This window comes from Chiloscyllium punctatum, chromosome 35 (assembly GCF_047496795.1).
Source record: "Chiloscyllium punctatum isolate Juve2018m chromosome 35, sChiPun1.3, whole genome shotgun sequence".
Taxonomy (NCBI): Eukaryota; Metazoa; Chordata; class Chondrichthyes; order Orectolobiformes; family Hemiscylliidae; genus Chiloscyllium; species Chiloscyllium punctatum.
In genome coordinates, this window is record NC_092773.1 from 20,159,998 (window position 1) to 20,174,997 (window position 15,000).

The 15,000-nt window shown below is 49.0% G+C and overlaps 1 protein-coding gene across 1 annotated transcript in view; it reads left to right on the forward strand.

The window, feature by feature from the left end:
* Positions 1-2,116: 2,116 nt before the first annotated feature.
* Positions 2,117-15,000, forward strand: part of LOC140459834 (uncharacterized) — an 18,573-nt gene continuing 5,689 nt past the window's right edge. The window contains exons 1-3 of the mRNA XM_072554368.1: positions 2,117-2,263; positions 4,402-4,472; positions 5,798-5,923. Of these exons, the coding sequence (XP_072410469.1) occupies positions 5,839-5,923 (85 nt within the window). The 5' untranslated portion in view covers positions 2,117-2,263; positions 4,402-4,472; positions 5,798-5,838. The remainder of the gene's footprint in view (positions 2,264-4,401; positions 4,473-5,797; positions 5,924-15,000) is intronic.

Sequence of the window (15,000 nt, forward strand, 5' to 3'; positions counted from 1 at the left end):
CTGGGGCCTTAACAGATATCTCTGTAGCATCCTTGAACACAGGTGAGATCCTAGAGGACTGAAGAATTGCTAATGCTTTCCCCTTGTTTAAAGAAGGGTAGCAGGGATAATCCAGGGAATTATAGACCGGTGAGCCTGATCTCAGTGGGAGGGAGGGTGCTGGAGAGGATACTGAGGGATAGGATCTATTCCCATTTGGAAGAAAATGGGCTTATCAGCGATAGGCAGCATTGTTTTGTGCAGGGAAGGTCATGTCTGACCAACTTAATAGAATTCTTTGAGGAAGTGACCAGGTTGATTGATGAGGGGAGGGCTGTAGATGGCATGTACATTGACTTCAGTAAGGCATTTGATAAGGTTCCCCATGGTAGGGCTGATGGAGAAAGTGAAGTTGCATGTGCTTCCAGGATGCGCTTGCTCGATGGATAGAGAACTGGCTGGGCAACAGGAGACAGTCGTAGTGGAAGGGAGTTTCTCAAAATGGAGACCGGGTGACCAGTGGTGTTCCACAGGGATCTGTGCTGGGATCACTGTTGTTTGTGACATCCATAAATGATCTGGAGGAAGGTATAAGTGGTCTGATTAGCAAGTTTGCAGAAGACGTGAAGATTGGTGGAGTAGCAGATAGTGAAGGGGACTTTCAGAGAATGCAGCCAAACATAGATTGGAGACTTGGGCAGAGAAACGGCAGATGGAGTTCAATCTGGACAAAGGTGAGGTGATGCGTTTGGGAAGATCCAATTCATGAGCGAACAACGCAGTAAATGAAAAAGCCCTGGGGAAAATTGATGTACTGAGAGACCTAGGTATTCAGGTCCATCGGACCTTGAAGGTTGGAACGCAGGTTGACAAAGTGGTCAAGGAGGCATATGGCATGCTTTCTTCATCGGACGGGGTCTTGACGACAAGAGTTGGCAGGTCATGTTGCAGTTGTGTAGGAAGGGTTTGGAGGGATACGGGCTGGCAGGTGGGACTAGGTTGGGTTGGGAATATTAGTTGGACGGGTTGGACCCAAGGGTCTGTTTCCATGCGATACATCTGTCTGACTCGAACCGTCTCTGCCTGTCCAAGCCCTACATTGCTCCAATCGTTGTGCGGTCATCTGCTTCTCCAAAGGTCCCGCCAAACGCCTTGGTTGTATCTGTCTGCACCACCACCTCTGGCAGGGTGTCCCACACACTGACTCCTCTCACCACAAAAAAAAACTCACCCCTCACATCTCCTTTCAACTCCCCCACCCCACCCCCCCCGCAGCCTGAAGGGCATTCCCCCGAGTTTTCGACACGTCACCTCCAGAAAAGAAACGAGTTTGACTGTCGACCCTATCTGGGCATCTCAGAATTTTCCCGGAATTCTTTCAGCTCCTGCTGCCCCAGAAGAGTTGATTTCCAGCCCCCTCCTTGTAGCTCAGTCCCTCGAATCCAGGCAGCGTCCTGGTAAACCTCTTCCGCGCCCTCCCCAAAGCCTCCACCCCCTTACTGTAACACGATGCATGCACTAGCTCCTGAGTGCGTCCCCACCCGACTCTCTCAGAAGCTGCAAAGGTGACAGAGTCAGAGAGCGGGGTGCTGGAAAAGCACAGCAGGTCAGGCAGTGTCCAAGGAGCAGGCGAATCGATGTTTGGGGCACAACCCCTTCATCAAGGAAACGTCGATTCTCCTGCTCCTCGGACGCTGTGCTTTTCCAGCACCACTCGAACCTCGACTCCGATCTCCAGCATCTGCAGTCCTCACTTTCTCCTCAAAGATGTCCAGCTCGGAAACAGAACCTTCGGTCCAACCCGTCCATGCTGACCCAGATATCCCAACCCAATCTAGTCCCACCTGCCAGCACCCAGCCCATATCCCTCCAAACCCTTCCTATTCATATCCCCATCCAAATGCCTCTTAAATGTTGCAATTGTACCAGCCTCCACCACATCCTCTGGCAGCTCATTCCATACACGTACCACCCTCTGTATTCAATTCAGGCACTTTCTTGACCACCCCGATTGTCTTGCGAGGCCACTCGGTGGGAGCGATGCACTTTGACCCCAAGATCCCTCTGCACAGCAGTGCTGTCCAAGGTCCTGAAAGAGGGAGGAAATTGGAGAGCGACGGTCAATTCTTGCCCCTCACATGCAGGACCGTTGGCATCTGTCTGATGATTAACCACACCATCTCCACTCTCACTCTGGTCTTGTGTGTTCCAGATCAAAAGTTAAGTCACTTCAGGGTTTCGACGTTGTCTTCCTGCTTTCGAATCTCGCCTGCTACTTTGCCCAGTGAGTACTCTGGTATGGAGCCATGTGCCCCCCTCCACTGGCAACGTGTCGGACACAGGGTTGGATGGGGAGGGATGTGGGCATGTGGGTTGGCACAGCAAGGGGACTCGGTCGCAACGTTCAGTGGCTGATCGGGCAGCTTGATGGTGTTCAGGTCAGTGGTGAAAGAGTAGGGAGGTCTGGGGGAGAACAGGCGAACCAGACCCCCCCTTGAGCTGTGGGGAGCACGGTGGCCCAGTGGTTAGCACTGCTGCCTCACGACGCCAGCCTCGGGCACCTGTCTGTGTGGCGTTTGCACATTCTCCCCCCCCCCGTGTCTGTGTGGGTTTCCTCCGGGTGCTCCGGCTTCCTCCCACAGTCCAAACATGTGCAGGTTAGGGTGGATTGGCCATGCTAAATTACCCATAGTGCTCAGAGATGTGCAGGTTAGGGTGGATTGGCCATGCTAAATTACCCATAGTGCTCAGAGATGTGCAAGTTAGGGTGAATTGACCATGCTAAATTTCCCATAGTGCTCCGGGATGTGCAGGTTAGGGTGGATTGGCCGTGCTAAATTACCCATAGTGCCCAGGGATGTGCAAGTTAGGGTGAATTGACCATGCTAAATTTCCCATAGTGCTCTGGGATGTGCAGGTTAGGGTGGATTGGCCGTGCTAAATTACCCATAGTGCTCAGGGATGTGCAGGTTAGGGTGAATTGACCATGCTAAATTTCCCATAGTGCTCAGAGATGTGCAGGTTAGGGTGGATGGCCATGCTAAATTACCCATAGTGCTCAGAGATGTGCAAGTTAGGGTGAATTGACCATGCTAAATTTCCCATAGTGCTCAGAGATGTGCAAGTTAGGGTGAATTGACCATGCTAAATTTCCCATAGTGCTCAGAGATGTGCAGGTTAGGGTGGATTGGCCATGCTAAATTACCCATAGTGCCCAGGGATGTGCAAGTTAGGGTGGGTTGGCCATGGGAAATTACCCATAGTGCTCAGGGACGTGCAGGTTAAGGTGGGTTGGCTATGCTAAATTGCCCCATAGTGCTCAGGGATGTGCAGGTTAGAGTGGATTGGCCATGCTAAATTACCCATAATGTTCAGGGATGTGCAGGTTAGGGTGGATTGGCCATGGGAAATTACCCATAGTGCTCAGGGATGTGTAGGTTAGGGTGGATTGGCCATGGGAAATTACCCATAGTGCTCAGGGATGTGCAGGGTAGAGTGGATTAGTCAGGCTAAATGCAGACTAATAGGGAGTGGGTCTGGGTGGGTTACTCTTCGGAGGGTAGGGTGTGGACTGGTTGAGCGGAAAGGCCTGTTTCCAGGCTATGGGAAGCTGTGAGGCTGGATTGGATCATTTCAGTTCAATAGATTTCCCTGACATTTTCGGCACATTGTACCTGTGGGGATGTTTACCCTCCCACCGTTCTGATCACTTGTTTTAAAATAACAGGCCGTAGGGCCTTCATGTACCCTGGATCGTTCAAAACTCAGACAAGGACGTTGGTTAGGCCACTGTTGGAGTATTGCGTGCAATTCTGGTCTCCTTCCTATTGGAAAGATGTTGTCAAAATCAGAAGAGTTCAGAAAAGATTGACAAGGATGTTGCCAGGGTTGGAGGATTTGAGCTATAGGGAGAGGCTGAACAGGCTGGGGCTGTTTTCCCTGGAGCGTCGGAGGCTGAGGGGTGACCTTATAGAGGTTTATAAAATCATGAAGGGGTATGGATAGGATAAATAGGCAGTCTGGGGTGGGGAGTCCAGACTAGAGGGGCATAGGTTTAGGGTGAGAGGGGAAAGATATAAAAGAGACCTAAGGGACAACTTTTTCACACAGAGGGTGGTGCGTGTATGGAATGAGCTCCCAGAGGGTGTGGTGGGGGCTGGTACAATTGCAACATTTAAGAGGCATTTGGATGGGTATATGAATAGGAAGGGTTTGGGGGGATATGGGCCGGGTGCTGGCAGGTGGGACTAGATTGGGTTGGGATATCTGGGTCAGCACGGACGGGTTGGACCGAAGGGCCTGTTTCCGTGCTGGAGATCTCTAGGACTCTCTGATTGCTGCACGTGTGGGGAAAGGAGGGGCACGTTTCCCAGCATGGCCATGTTTTTTGTGACTCGCGGCCTGACTTTCCCTCCCCTGCAGCATCGACAAGGATTTGGACGTCACTCACTACGATCGGGTTGCTCTGCAGGACCTGGACACGATAGACATCGGTAAACCCTCCCACATCTTGGCGTGCACACACCCCCGTCTCGGCCAGAACTGCGCCTCTCGATTGTCAGGCACAGCCCCGAGAAAATGGTGGCAAATAGCACAGGCGGGGAGCGCGCGGCAGGGCGATTCCAGAGCAAGGAACAGGACAGAGCGCGTTGGGAAGGTTCAGCAATCCAAGTTCAGGCAGAGCCAGGGAAGGGGATATCCCTGGGAAACGGGTCCGACCTGGCAGGGACTGAAGGGAGGGTTGGTCTGAAACACGCACACAAGTCTACGACAAAGAGATGGCCGCACAGAGTGAAGTCGGTGGCAGGATATTACAGAGACGTGGCTGCCAAAGGGTTCAGAGCATATCCCAGGATGCACGTGCTCCAGAAAGGGACGGGCAGCGGGTGCCGGGGGGGGGGTGGGGGGCTGCTGTCACAGCAAGAAATGACATTTGATCAACAGCGAGAAGGGATCTCGAGTTCGCAAGGTGCAGAATCTGGCTGGGCGGAGAACAGGGACAGCAAAGGGGAGAAAGGACCCCCCCCACCTCTGGGGGTGGAGGGAGGAGTCACGCACAGACCCACAAAGCAGGAGTCAGGATCTGGGCCAGACAGTGGACCAGAATCTCCATGAGATGGTGCTGGAAAAGCACCTTGTGCGTCAGGCCTTCACCCCGAAGCGTTGATTCTCCTGCTTATCCAGCACCCACTGCCGTCTCTGGTCTGATGTCCAAGATCAGCAGTGCTCACTTCGGCCCAGAACCATAACCCAGCAGGTCGAAAAGGCACATGGGAGAGACACGCTGCTGGTCCTCCTGGCGGGGGGGGCGTCAATCTGCAGGGCACTGGGATAATCAGGTTGGTTGATCAGGATGGCAGCCAGGAGCTGGTGGAGTCCCTCATGGGGCTCAGTCTTGGCACCGCACAACGTCACCCATTGTACATGAACCGTGGGGACAGAGGAACTGAGAGCGCAGTCGTTCAGTTTATAGGTGACCCAAAGGTAGGTGGAGGGACAGGTCGCGTTGAGGAGGTGGGGGGGGGGAGGCTGCAGAAGGATTTGGACGGGGTAGTCGAGTGGGCAAGGAAGTGGTAGATGGAGTTACAACGTGTGGAAGTGTAAGGTCGGAAGGATAGGGAGATGGACGTGTTTTGAAATGGTTTCCCGACCATTGGCACATTTCTGTGGCTGGTCAGTCCTGAGCAGGTTGATGCCACACTGTTGGGCAAGGTGAACTCCTCAATGCCAGTCCTGCAGGGCTCATTGAGTAGGTGTTGAGGCCATCCGGTTGGCAATCCTCTGTGCCTTCTCCCTCTGACTGTTGTTGTCTCAACAGGTCAGCACTCTCGCTCAGTGGGCACGTCCAAGTCCTACTGGATGCAGTTCCATTTCACCAGAGCAGGGAGGAGGGACAGCCAGTATACTCTGGAAACTGCCCACCAGCGACAGGAGAGCAGTCAGCGTAAGGGTCTCACCTCCACCACACTGGCACAGAGTCAGCGAGCACGCAAACAGACCCTTCCACCCAACCAGGCCGGACTGAACACAATCTCAAACTGAACCACACTCTCTGTTACACCCCTCACCCTCAGTTATAACACACTCTCTGTGACACCCTCACTCTCCGTTATAACACTCTCCCTGTTACACCCTCACTCTCCGTTATAACACTCTCCCTGTTACACCCTCACCCTCAGTTATAACACTCTCTGTTACACCCTCACTCTCAGTTATAACACTCTCCCCTGTTACACCCTCACTCTCAGTTATAACACTCTCCCTGTCACACCCTCACCCTAAGTCATAACACTCTCCCTGTTACACCCTCACTCTCAGTTATAACACTCTCCCTGTCACAACCTCACTCTCAGTCATAACACTCTCCCTGTTACACCCTCACCCTCAGTTATAACACTCTCCCTGTTACACCCTCACCCTCAGTTATAACACTCTCCCTGTTACACCCTCACTCTCCGTTATAACACTCTCTCTGTTACACCCTCACTCTCAGTTATAACACTCTCCCTGTTACACCCTCACCCTCAGTTATAACACACTCTCTGTTACACCCTCACTCTCAGTTATAACACTCTCCCTGTTACACCCTCACCCTCAGTTATAACACTCTCTGTTACACCCTCACTCTCAGTTATAACACTCTCCCTGTTACACCCTCACCCTCAGTTATAACACTCTCCCTGTTACACCCTCACTCTCCGTTATAACACTCTCTCTGTTACACCCTCACTCTCAGTTATAACACTCTCCCTGTCACACCCTCACCCTCGGTTATAACACTCTCTCTGTCACACCCTCACCCTCAGTTATAACACTCTCCCTGTTACACCCTCACCCTCAGTTATAACACTCTCTCTGTTACACCCTCACTCTCAGTTATAACACTCTCTCTGTTACACCTTCACTCTCAGTTATAACACTCTCTCTGTCACACCCTCACTCTCAGTTATAACACTCTCCCTGTTACACCCTCACCCTCAGTTATAACACTCTCCCTGTTACACCCTCACTCTCAGTTATAACACTCTCCCTGTTACACCCTCACCCTCAGTTATAACACTCTCTCTGTCACACCCTCACCCTCAGTTATAACACTCTCCCTGTCACACCCTCACTCTCAGTTATAACACTCTCCCTGTTACACCCTCACCCTCAGTTATAACACTCTCCCTGTCACACCCTCACTCTCAGTTATAACACTCTCCCTGTTACACCCTCACTCTCAGTTATAACACTCTCCCTGTTACACCCTCACCCTCAGTTATAACACTCTCCCTGTCACACCCTCACTCTCAGTTATAACACTCTCCCTGTTACACCCTCACTCTCAGTTATAACACTCTCCCTGTTACACCCTCACTCTCAGTTATAACACTCTCCCTGTTACACCCTCACTCTCAGTTATAACACTCTCCCTGTTACACCCTCACTCTCAGTTATAACACTCTCTCTGTTACACCCTCACTCTCAGTTATAACACTCTCCCTGTTACACCCTCACTCTCAGTTATAACACTCTCCCTGTTACACCCTCACCCTCAGTTATAACACACTCTCTGTTACACCCTCACTCTCAGTTATAACACTCTCCCTGTTACACCCTCACTCTCAGTTATAACACTCTGTCTGTGACACCCTCACTCTCAGTTATAACACTCTCCCTGTTACACCCTCACTCTCAGTTATAACACTCTCCCTGTTACACCCTCACTCTCAGTTATAACACTCTCCCTGTTACACCCTCACTCTCAGTTATAACACTCTCCCTGTTACACCCTCACTCTCAGTTATAACACTCTCCCTGTTACACACTCACCCTCAGTTATAACACTCTCCCTGTTACACCCTCACTCTCAGTTATAACACTCTCCCTGTTACACCCTCACTCTCAGTTATAACACTCTCCCTGTTACACCCTCACCCTCAGTTATAACACTCTCTCTGTCACACCCTCACTCTCAGTTATAACACTCTCTCTGTCACACCCTCACTCTCAGTTATAACACTCTCCCTGTTACACCCTCACCCTCAGTTATAACACTCTCTCTGTCACACCCTCACTCTCAGTTATAACACTCTCCCTGTCACACCCTCACCCTCAGTTATAACACTCTCTCTGTCACACCCTCACTCTCAGTTATAACACTCTCTCTGTCACACCCTCACTCTCAGTTATAACACTCTCCCTGTCACACCCTCACTCTCAGTTATAACACTCTCTCTGTTACACCCTCACCCTCAGTTATAACACTCTCTCTGTCACACCCTCACCCTCAGTTATAACACTCTCTCTGTCACACCCTCACTCTCAGTTATAACACTCTCCCTGTCACACCCTCACTCTCAGTTATAACACTCTCCGTTACACCCTCACTCTCAGTTATAACACTCTCCCTGTCACACCCTCACTCTCAGTTATAACACTCTCCGTTACACCCTCACCCTCAGTTATAACACTCTCCCTGTTACACCCTCACTCTCAGTTATAACACTCTCCCTGTTACACCCTCACCCTCAGTTATAACACTCTCTCTGTTACACCCTCACCCTCAGTTATAACACTCTCTCTGTGACACCCTCACTCTCAGTTATAACACTCTCGCTGTTACACCCTCACTCTCCGTTATAACACTCTCTCTGTCACACCCTCACCCTCAGTTATAACACTCTCCCTGTTACACCCTCACTCTCAGTTATAACACTCTCTGTTACACCCTCACCCTCAGTTATAACACTCTCTCTGTTACACCCTCACTCTCAGTTATAACACTCTCCCTGTTACACCCTCACTCTCAGTTATAACACTCTCTGTTAGACCCTCACTCTCAGCTATAACACTCTCTGTTACACCCTCATTCTCAGTTATAATACACCCTCTGTTACACCCTCACCCTCAGTTATAACACTCTCCCTGTTACACCCTCACTCTCAGTTTTCACACTCTCCCTGTTACACCCTCACTCTCAGTTATAACACTCCGTCTGCGACACCCTCACACCCAGTTATAAAACTCTGTTACCCCCTCACTCTGTTATAACATTCTCTCTGTTACCCCCTCACTCTGTTATAACACTCTCCCTGTTACACTCTCACTCTCAATTATAAAACACTCTCTGTTACACCCTCACTCTCAGTTATAACACACTCCCTGTTACACTCTCACTCTCAATTATAACACACTCTCTGTTACACCCTCACCCTCAGTTATAACACTCTCTCTGTTAGACCCTCACCCTCAGTTATAACACTCTCCCTGTTACCCCCTCACTCTGTTATAACACTCTCCCTGTTACACTCTCACTCTCAATTATAACACACTCTCTGTTACACCCTCACTCTCAGTTATAACACTCTCTCTGTCACACCCTCACCCTCAGTTATAACACTCTCTCTGTTACACCCTCACTCTCAGTTATAACACACTCTCTGTTAGACCCTCACCCTCAGTTATAACACTCTCTCTGTTACACCCTCACTCTCAGTTATAACACTCTCTCTGTTACACCCTCACTCTCAGTTATAACACTCTCTCTGTTACACCCTCACTCTCAGTTATAACACTCTCCCTGTTACACCCTCACTCTCAGTTATAACACTCTCCCTGTTACACCCTCACCCTCAGTTATAACACACTCTCTGTTACACCCTCACTCTCAGTTATAACACTCTCCCTGTTACACCCTCACTCTCAGTTATAACACTCTGTCTGTGACACCCTCACTCTCAGTTATAACACTCTCCCTGTTACACCCTCACTCTCAGTTATAACACTCTCCCTGTTACACCCTCACTCTCAGTTATAACACTCTCCCTGTTACACCCTCACTCTCAGTTATAACACTCTCCCTGTTACACCCTCACTCTCAGTTATAACACTCTCCCTGTTACACACTCACCCTCAGTTATAACACTCTCCCTGTTACACCCTCACTCTCAGTTATAACACTCTCCCTGTTACACCCTCACTCTCAGTTATAACACTCTCCCTGTTACACCCTCACCCTCAGTTATAACACTCTCTCTGTCACACCCTCACTCTCAGTTATAACACTCTCTCTGTCACACCCTCACTCTCAGTTATAACACTCTCCCTGTTACACCCTCACCCTCAGTTATAACACTCTCTCTGTCACACCCTCACTCTCAGTTATAACACTCTCCCTGTCACACCCTCACCCTCAGTTATAACACTCTCTCTGTCACACCCTCACTCTCAGTTATAACACTCTCTCTGTCACACCCTCACTCTCAGTTATAACACTCTCCCTGTCACACCCTCACTCTCAGTTATAACACTCTCTCTGTTACACCCTCACCCTCAGTTATAACACTCTCTCTGTCACACCCTCACCCTCAGTTATAACACTCTCTCTGTCACACCCTCACTCTCAGTTATAACACTCTCCCTGTCACACCCTCACTCTCAGTTATAACACTCTCCGTTACACCCTCACTCTCAGTTATAACACTCTCCCTGTCACACCCTCACTCTCAGTTATAACACTCTCCGTTACACCCTCACCCTCAGTTATAACACTCTCCCTGTTACACCCTCACTCTCAGTTATAACACTCTCCCTGTTACACCCTCACCCTCAGTTATAACACTCTCTCTGTTACACCCTCACCCTCAGTTATAACACTCTCTCTGTGACACCCTCACTCTCAGTTATAACACTCTCCCTGTTACACCCTCACTCTCCGTTATAACACTCTCTCTGTCACACCCTCACCCTCAGTTATAACACTCTCCCTGTTACACCCTCACTCTCAGTTATAACACTCTCTGTTACACCCTCACCCTCAGTTATAACACTCTCTCTGTTACACCCTCACTCTCAGTTATAACACTCTCCCTGTTACACCCTCACTCTCAGTTATAACACTCTCTGTTAGACCCTCACTCTCAGCTATAACACTCTCTGTTACACCCTCATTCTCAGTTATAATACACCCTCTGTTACACCCTCACCCTCAGTTATAACACTCTCCCTGTTACACCCTCACTCTCAGTTTTCACACTCTCCCTGTTACACCCTCACTCTCAGTTATAACACTCCGTCTGCGACACCCTCACACCCAGTTATAAAACTCTGTTACCCCCTCACTCTGTTATAACATTCTCTCTGTTACCCCCTCACTCTGTTATAACACTCTCCCTGTTACACTCTCACTCTCAATTATAAAACACTCTCTGTTACACCCTCACTCTCAGTTATAACACACTCCCTGTTACACTCTCACTCTCAATTATAACACACTCTCTGTTACACCCTCACCCTCAGTTATAACACTCTCTCTGTTAGACCCTCACCCTCAGTTATAACACTCTCCCTGTTACCCCCTCACTCTGTTATAACACTCTCCCTGTTACACTCTCACTCTCAATTATAACACACTCTCTGTTACACCCTCACTCTCAGTTATAACACTCTCTCTGTCACACCCTCACCCTCAGTTATAACACTCTCTCTGTTACACCCTCACTCTCAGTTATAACACACTCTCTGTTAGACCCTCACCCTCAGTTATAACACTCTCTCTGTTACACCCTCACTCTCAGTTATAACACTCTCTCTGTTACACCCTCACTCTCAGTTATAACACTCTCTGTTAGACCCTCACTCTCAGTTATTACACTCTCTCTGTTACACCCTCACCCTAAGTTATAACACTCTCCCTGTTACACCCTCACTCTCAGTTATAACACTCTCTCTGTCACACCCTCACTCTCAGTTATAACACTCTCCCTGTTACACCCTCACTCTGAGTTATAACACTCTCCCTGTTACACCCTCACTCTCAGTTATAACACTCTCTCTGTCACACCCTCACTCTCAGTTATAACACTCTCTCTGTCACACCCTCACCCTCGGTTATAACACTCTCCCTGTTACACCCTCACCCTCGGTTATAACACTCTCCCTGTTACACCCTCACCCTCAGTTATAACACTCTCCCTGTTACACCCTCACTCTCAGTTATAACACTCTCGCTGTTACACCCTCACTCTCAGTTATAACACTCTCCCTGTCACACCCTCACTCTCAGTTATAACACTCTCCCTGTTACACCCTCACTCTCAGTTATAACACTCTCTCTGTCACACCCTCACCCTCAGTTATAACACTCTCTCTGTCACACCCTCACCCTCAGTTATAACACTCTCCCTGTTACACCCTCACCCTCGGTTATAACCCTCTCCCTGTTACACCCTCACCCTCGGTTACAACACTCTCCCTGTTACACCCTCACCCTCAGTTATAACACTCTCCCTGTTACACCCTCACTCTCAGTTATAACACTCTCTCTGTTACACCCTCACCCTCAGTTATAACACTCTCCCTGTCACACCCTCACTCTCAGTTATAACACTCTCTCTGTCACACCCTCACTCTCAGTTATAACACTCTCTCTGTTACACCCTCACCCTCAGTTATAACACTCTCTCTGTTACACCCTCACTCTCAGTTATAACACTCTCCCTGTTACACCCTCACTCTCAGTTATAACACTCTCTCTGTGACACCCTCACCCTCAGTTATAACACTCTCCCTGTCACACCCTCACTCTCAGTTATAACACTCTGTCTGTCACACCCTCACCCTCAGTTATAACACTCTCTCTGTTACACCCTCACTCTCAGTTATAACACTCTCCCTGTTACACCCTCACTCTCAGTTATAACACTCTGTCTGTCACACCCTCACCCTCAGTTATAACACTCTCCCTGTCACACCCTCACTCTCAGTTATAACACTCTCTCTGTTACACCCTCACCCTCAGTTATAACACTCTCCCTGTCACACCCTCACTCTCAGTTATAACACTCTCTCTGTTACACCCTCACTCTCAGTTATAACACTCTCCCTGTTACACCCTCACTCTCAGTTTTAACACTCTCCCTGTTACACCCTCACCCTCAGTTATAACATTCTCTCTGTTACACCCTCACTCTCAGTTATAACACTCTCTCTGTTACACCCTCACTCTCAGTTATAACACTCTCTCTGTTACACCCTCACTCTCAGTTATAACACTCTCCCTGTTACACCCTCTCTCTCAGTTATAACACTCTCTCTGTGACACCCTCACTCTCAGTTATAACACTCTCCCTGTTACACCCTCACTCTCAGTTATAACACTCTGTCTGTCACACCCTCACCCTCAGTTATAACACTCTGTCTGTCACACCCTCACTCTCAGTTATAACACTCTCTCTGTCACACCCTCACTCTCAGTTATACCACTCTCCCTGTTACACCCTCACTCTCAGTTATAACACTCTCTCTGTTACACCCTCACCCTCAGTTATAACACTCTCTCTGTTACACCCTCACTCTCAGTTATAACACTCTCTCTGTTACACCCTCACCCTCAGTTATAACACTCTCCCTGTCACACCCTCACCCTCAGTTATAACACTCTCCCTGTCACACCCTCACTCTCAGTTATAACACTCTCCATGTCACACCCTCACCCTCAGTTATAACATACTCCCTGTTACACCCTCACTCTCAGTTATAACACTCTCTCTGTTACACCCTCACTCTCAGTTATAACACTCTCCCTGTCACACCCTCACTCTCAGTTATAACACTCTCTGTTACACCCTCACTCTCAGTTATAACATTCTCTCTGTCACACCCTCACCCTCAGTTATAACACTCTCTGTTAGACCCTCACTCTCAGTTATAACACTCTCTCTGTTACACCTTCACCCTCAGTTATAACACTCTCTCTGTTACACCCTCACTCTCAGTTATAACATTCTCTCTGTCACACCCTCACTCTCAGTTATAACACTCTCTGTTAGACCCTCACTCTCAGTTATAACACTCTCTGTTAGACCCTCACTCTCAGATCTAACACTCTCCCTGTCACACCCTCACTCTCAGTTATAACACTCTCCCTGTTACACCCTCACTCTCAGTTATAACACTCTCTGTTAGACCCTCACTCTCAGTTATAACACTCTCCCTGTCACACCCTCACTCTCAGTTATAACACTCTCCCTGTTACACCCTCACCCTCAGTTATAACACTCTCTCTGTTACACCCTCACTCTCAGTTATGACATTCTCTCTGTCAAACCCTCACTCTCAGTTATAACACTCTCCCTGTCACACCCTCACTCTCAGTTATAACACTCTCCCTGTTACACCCTCACCCTCAGTTATAACACTCTCTCTGTCACACCCTCACCCTCAGTTATAACACTCTGTCTCTGTCACACCCTCACCCTCAGTTATAACACCTTCTCTGTTACACCCTCACCCTCAGTTATAACACTCTCCCTGTCACACCCTCACTCTCAGTTATAACACTCTCCCTGTTACACCCTCACTCTCAGTTATAACATTCTCTCTGTCACACCCTCACTCTCAGTTATAACACTCTCTCTGTCACACCCTCACTCTCAGTTATAACACTCTCCCTGTTACACCCTCACCCTCAGTTATTACACTCTCTCTGTCACACCCTCACTCTCAGTTATAACACTCTCTCTGTTACACCCTCACTCTCAGTTATAACACTCTCCCTGTTACACCCTCACTCTCAGTTTTAACACTCTCCCTGTTACACCCTCACCCTCAGTTATAACATTCTCTCTGTTACACCCTCACTCTCAGTTATAACACTCTCTCTGTTACACCCTCACTCTCAGTTATAACACTCTCTCTGTTACACCCTCACTCTCAGTTATAACACTCTCCCTGTTACACCCTCACTCTCAGTTATAACACTCTCTGTCACACCCTCTCCCTCAGTTCTAACACTCTCCCTGTTACACCCTCTCTCTCAGTTATAACACTCTCTCTGTGACACCCTCACTCTCAGTTATAACACTCTCCCTGTTACACCCTCACTCTCAGTTATAACACTCTGTCTGTCACACCCTCACCCTCAGTTATAACACTCTGTCTGTCACACCCTCACTCTCAGTTATAACACTCTCTCTGTCACACCCTCACTCTCAGTTATACCACTCTCCCTGTTACACCCTCACTCTCAGTTATAAC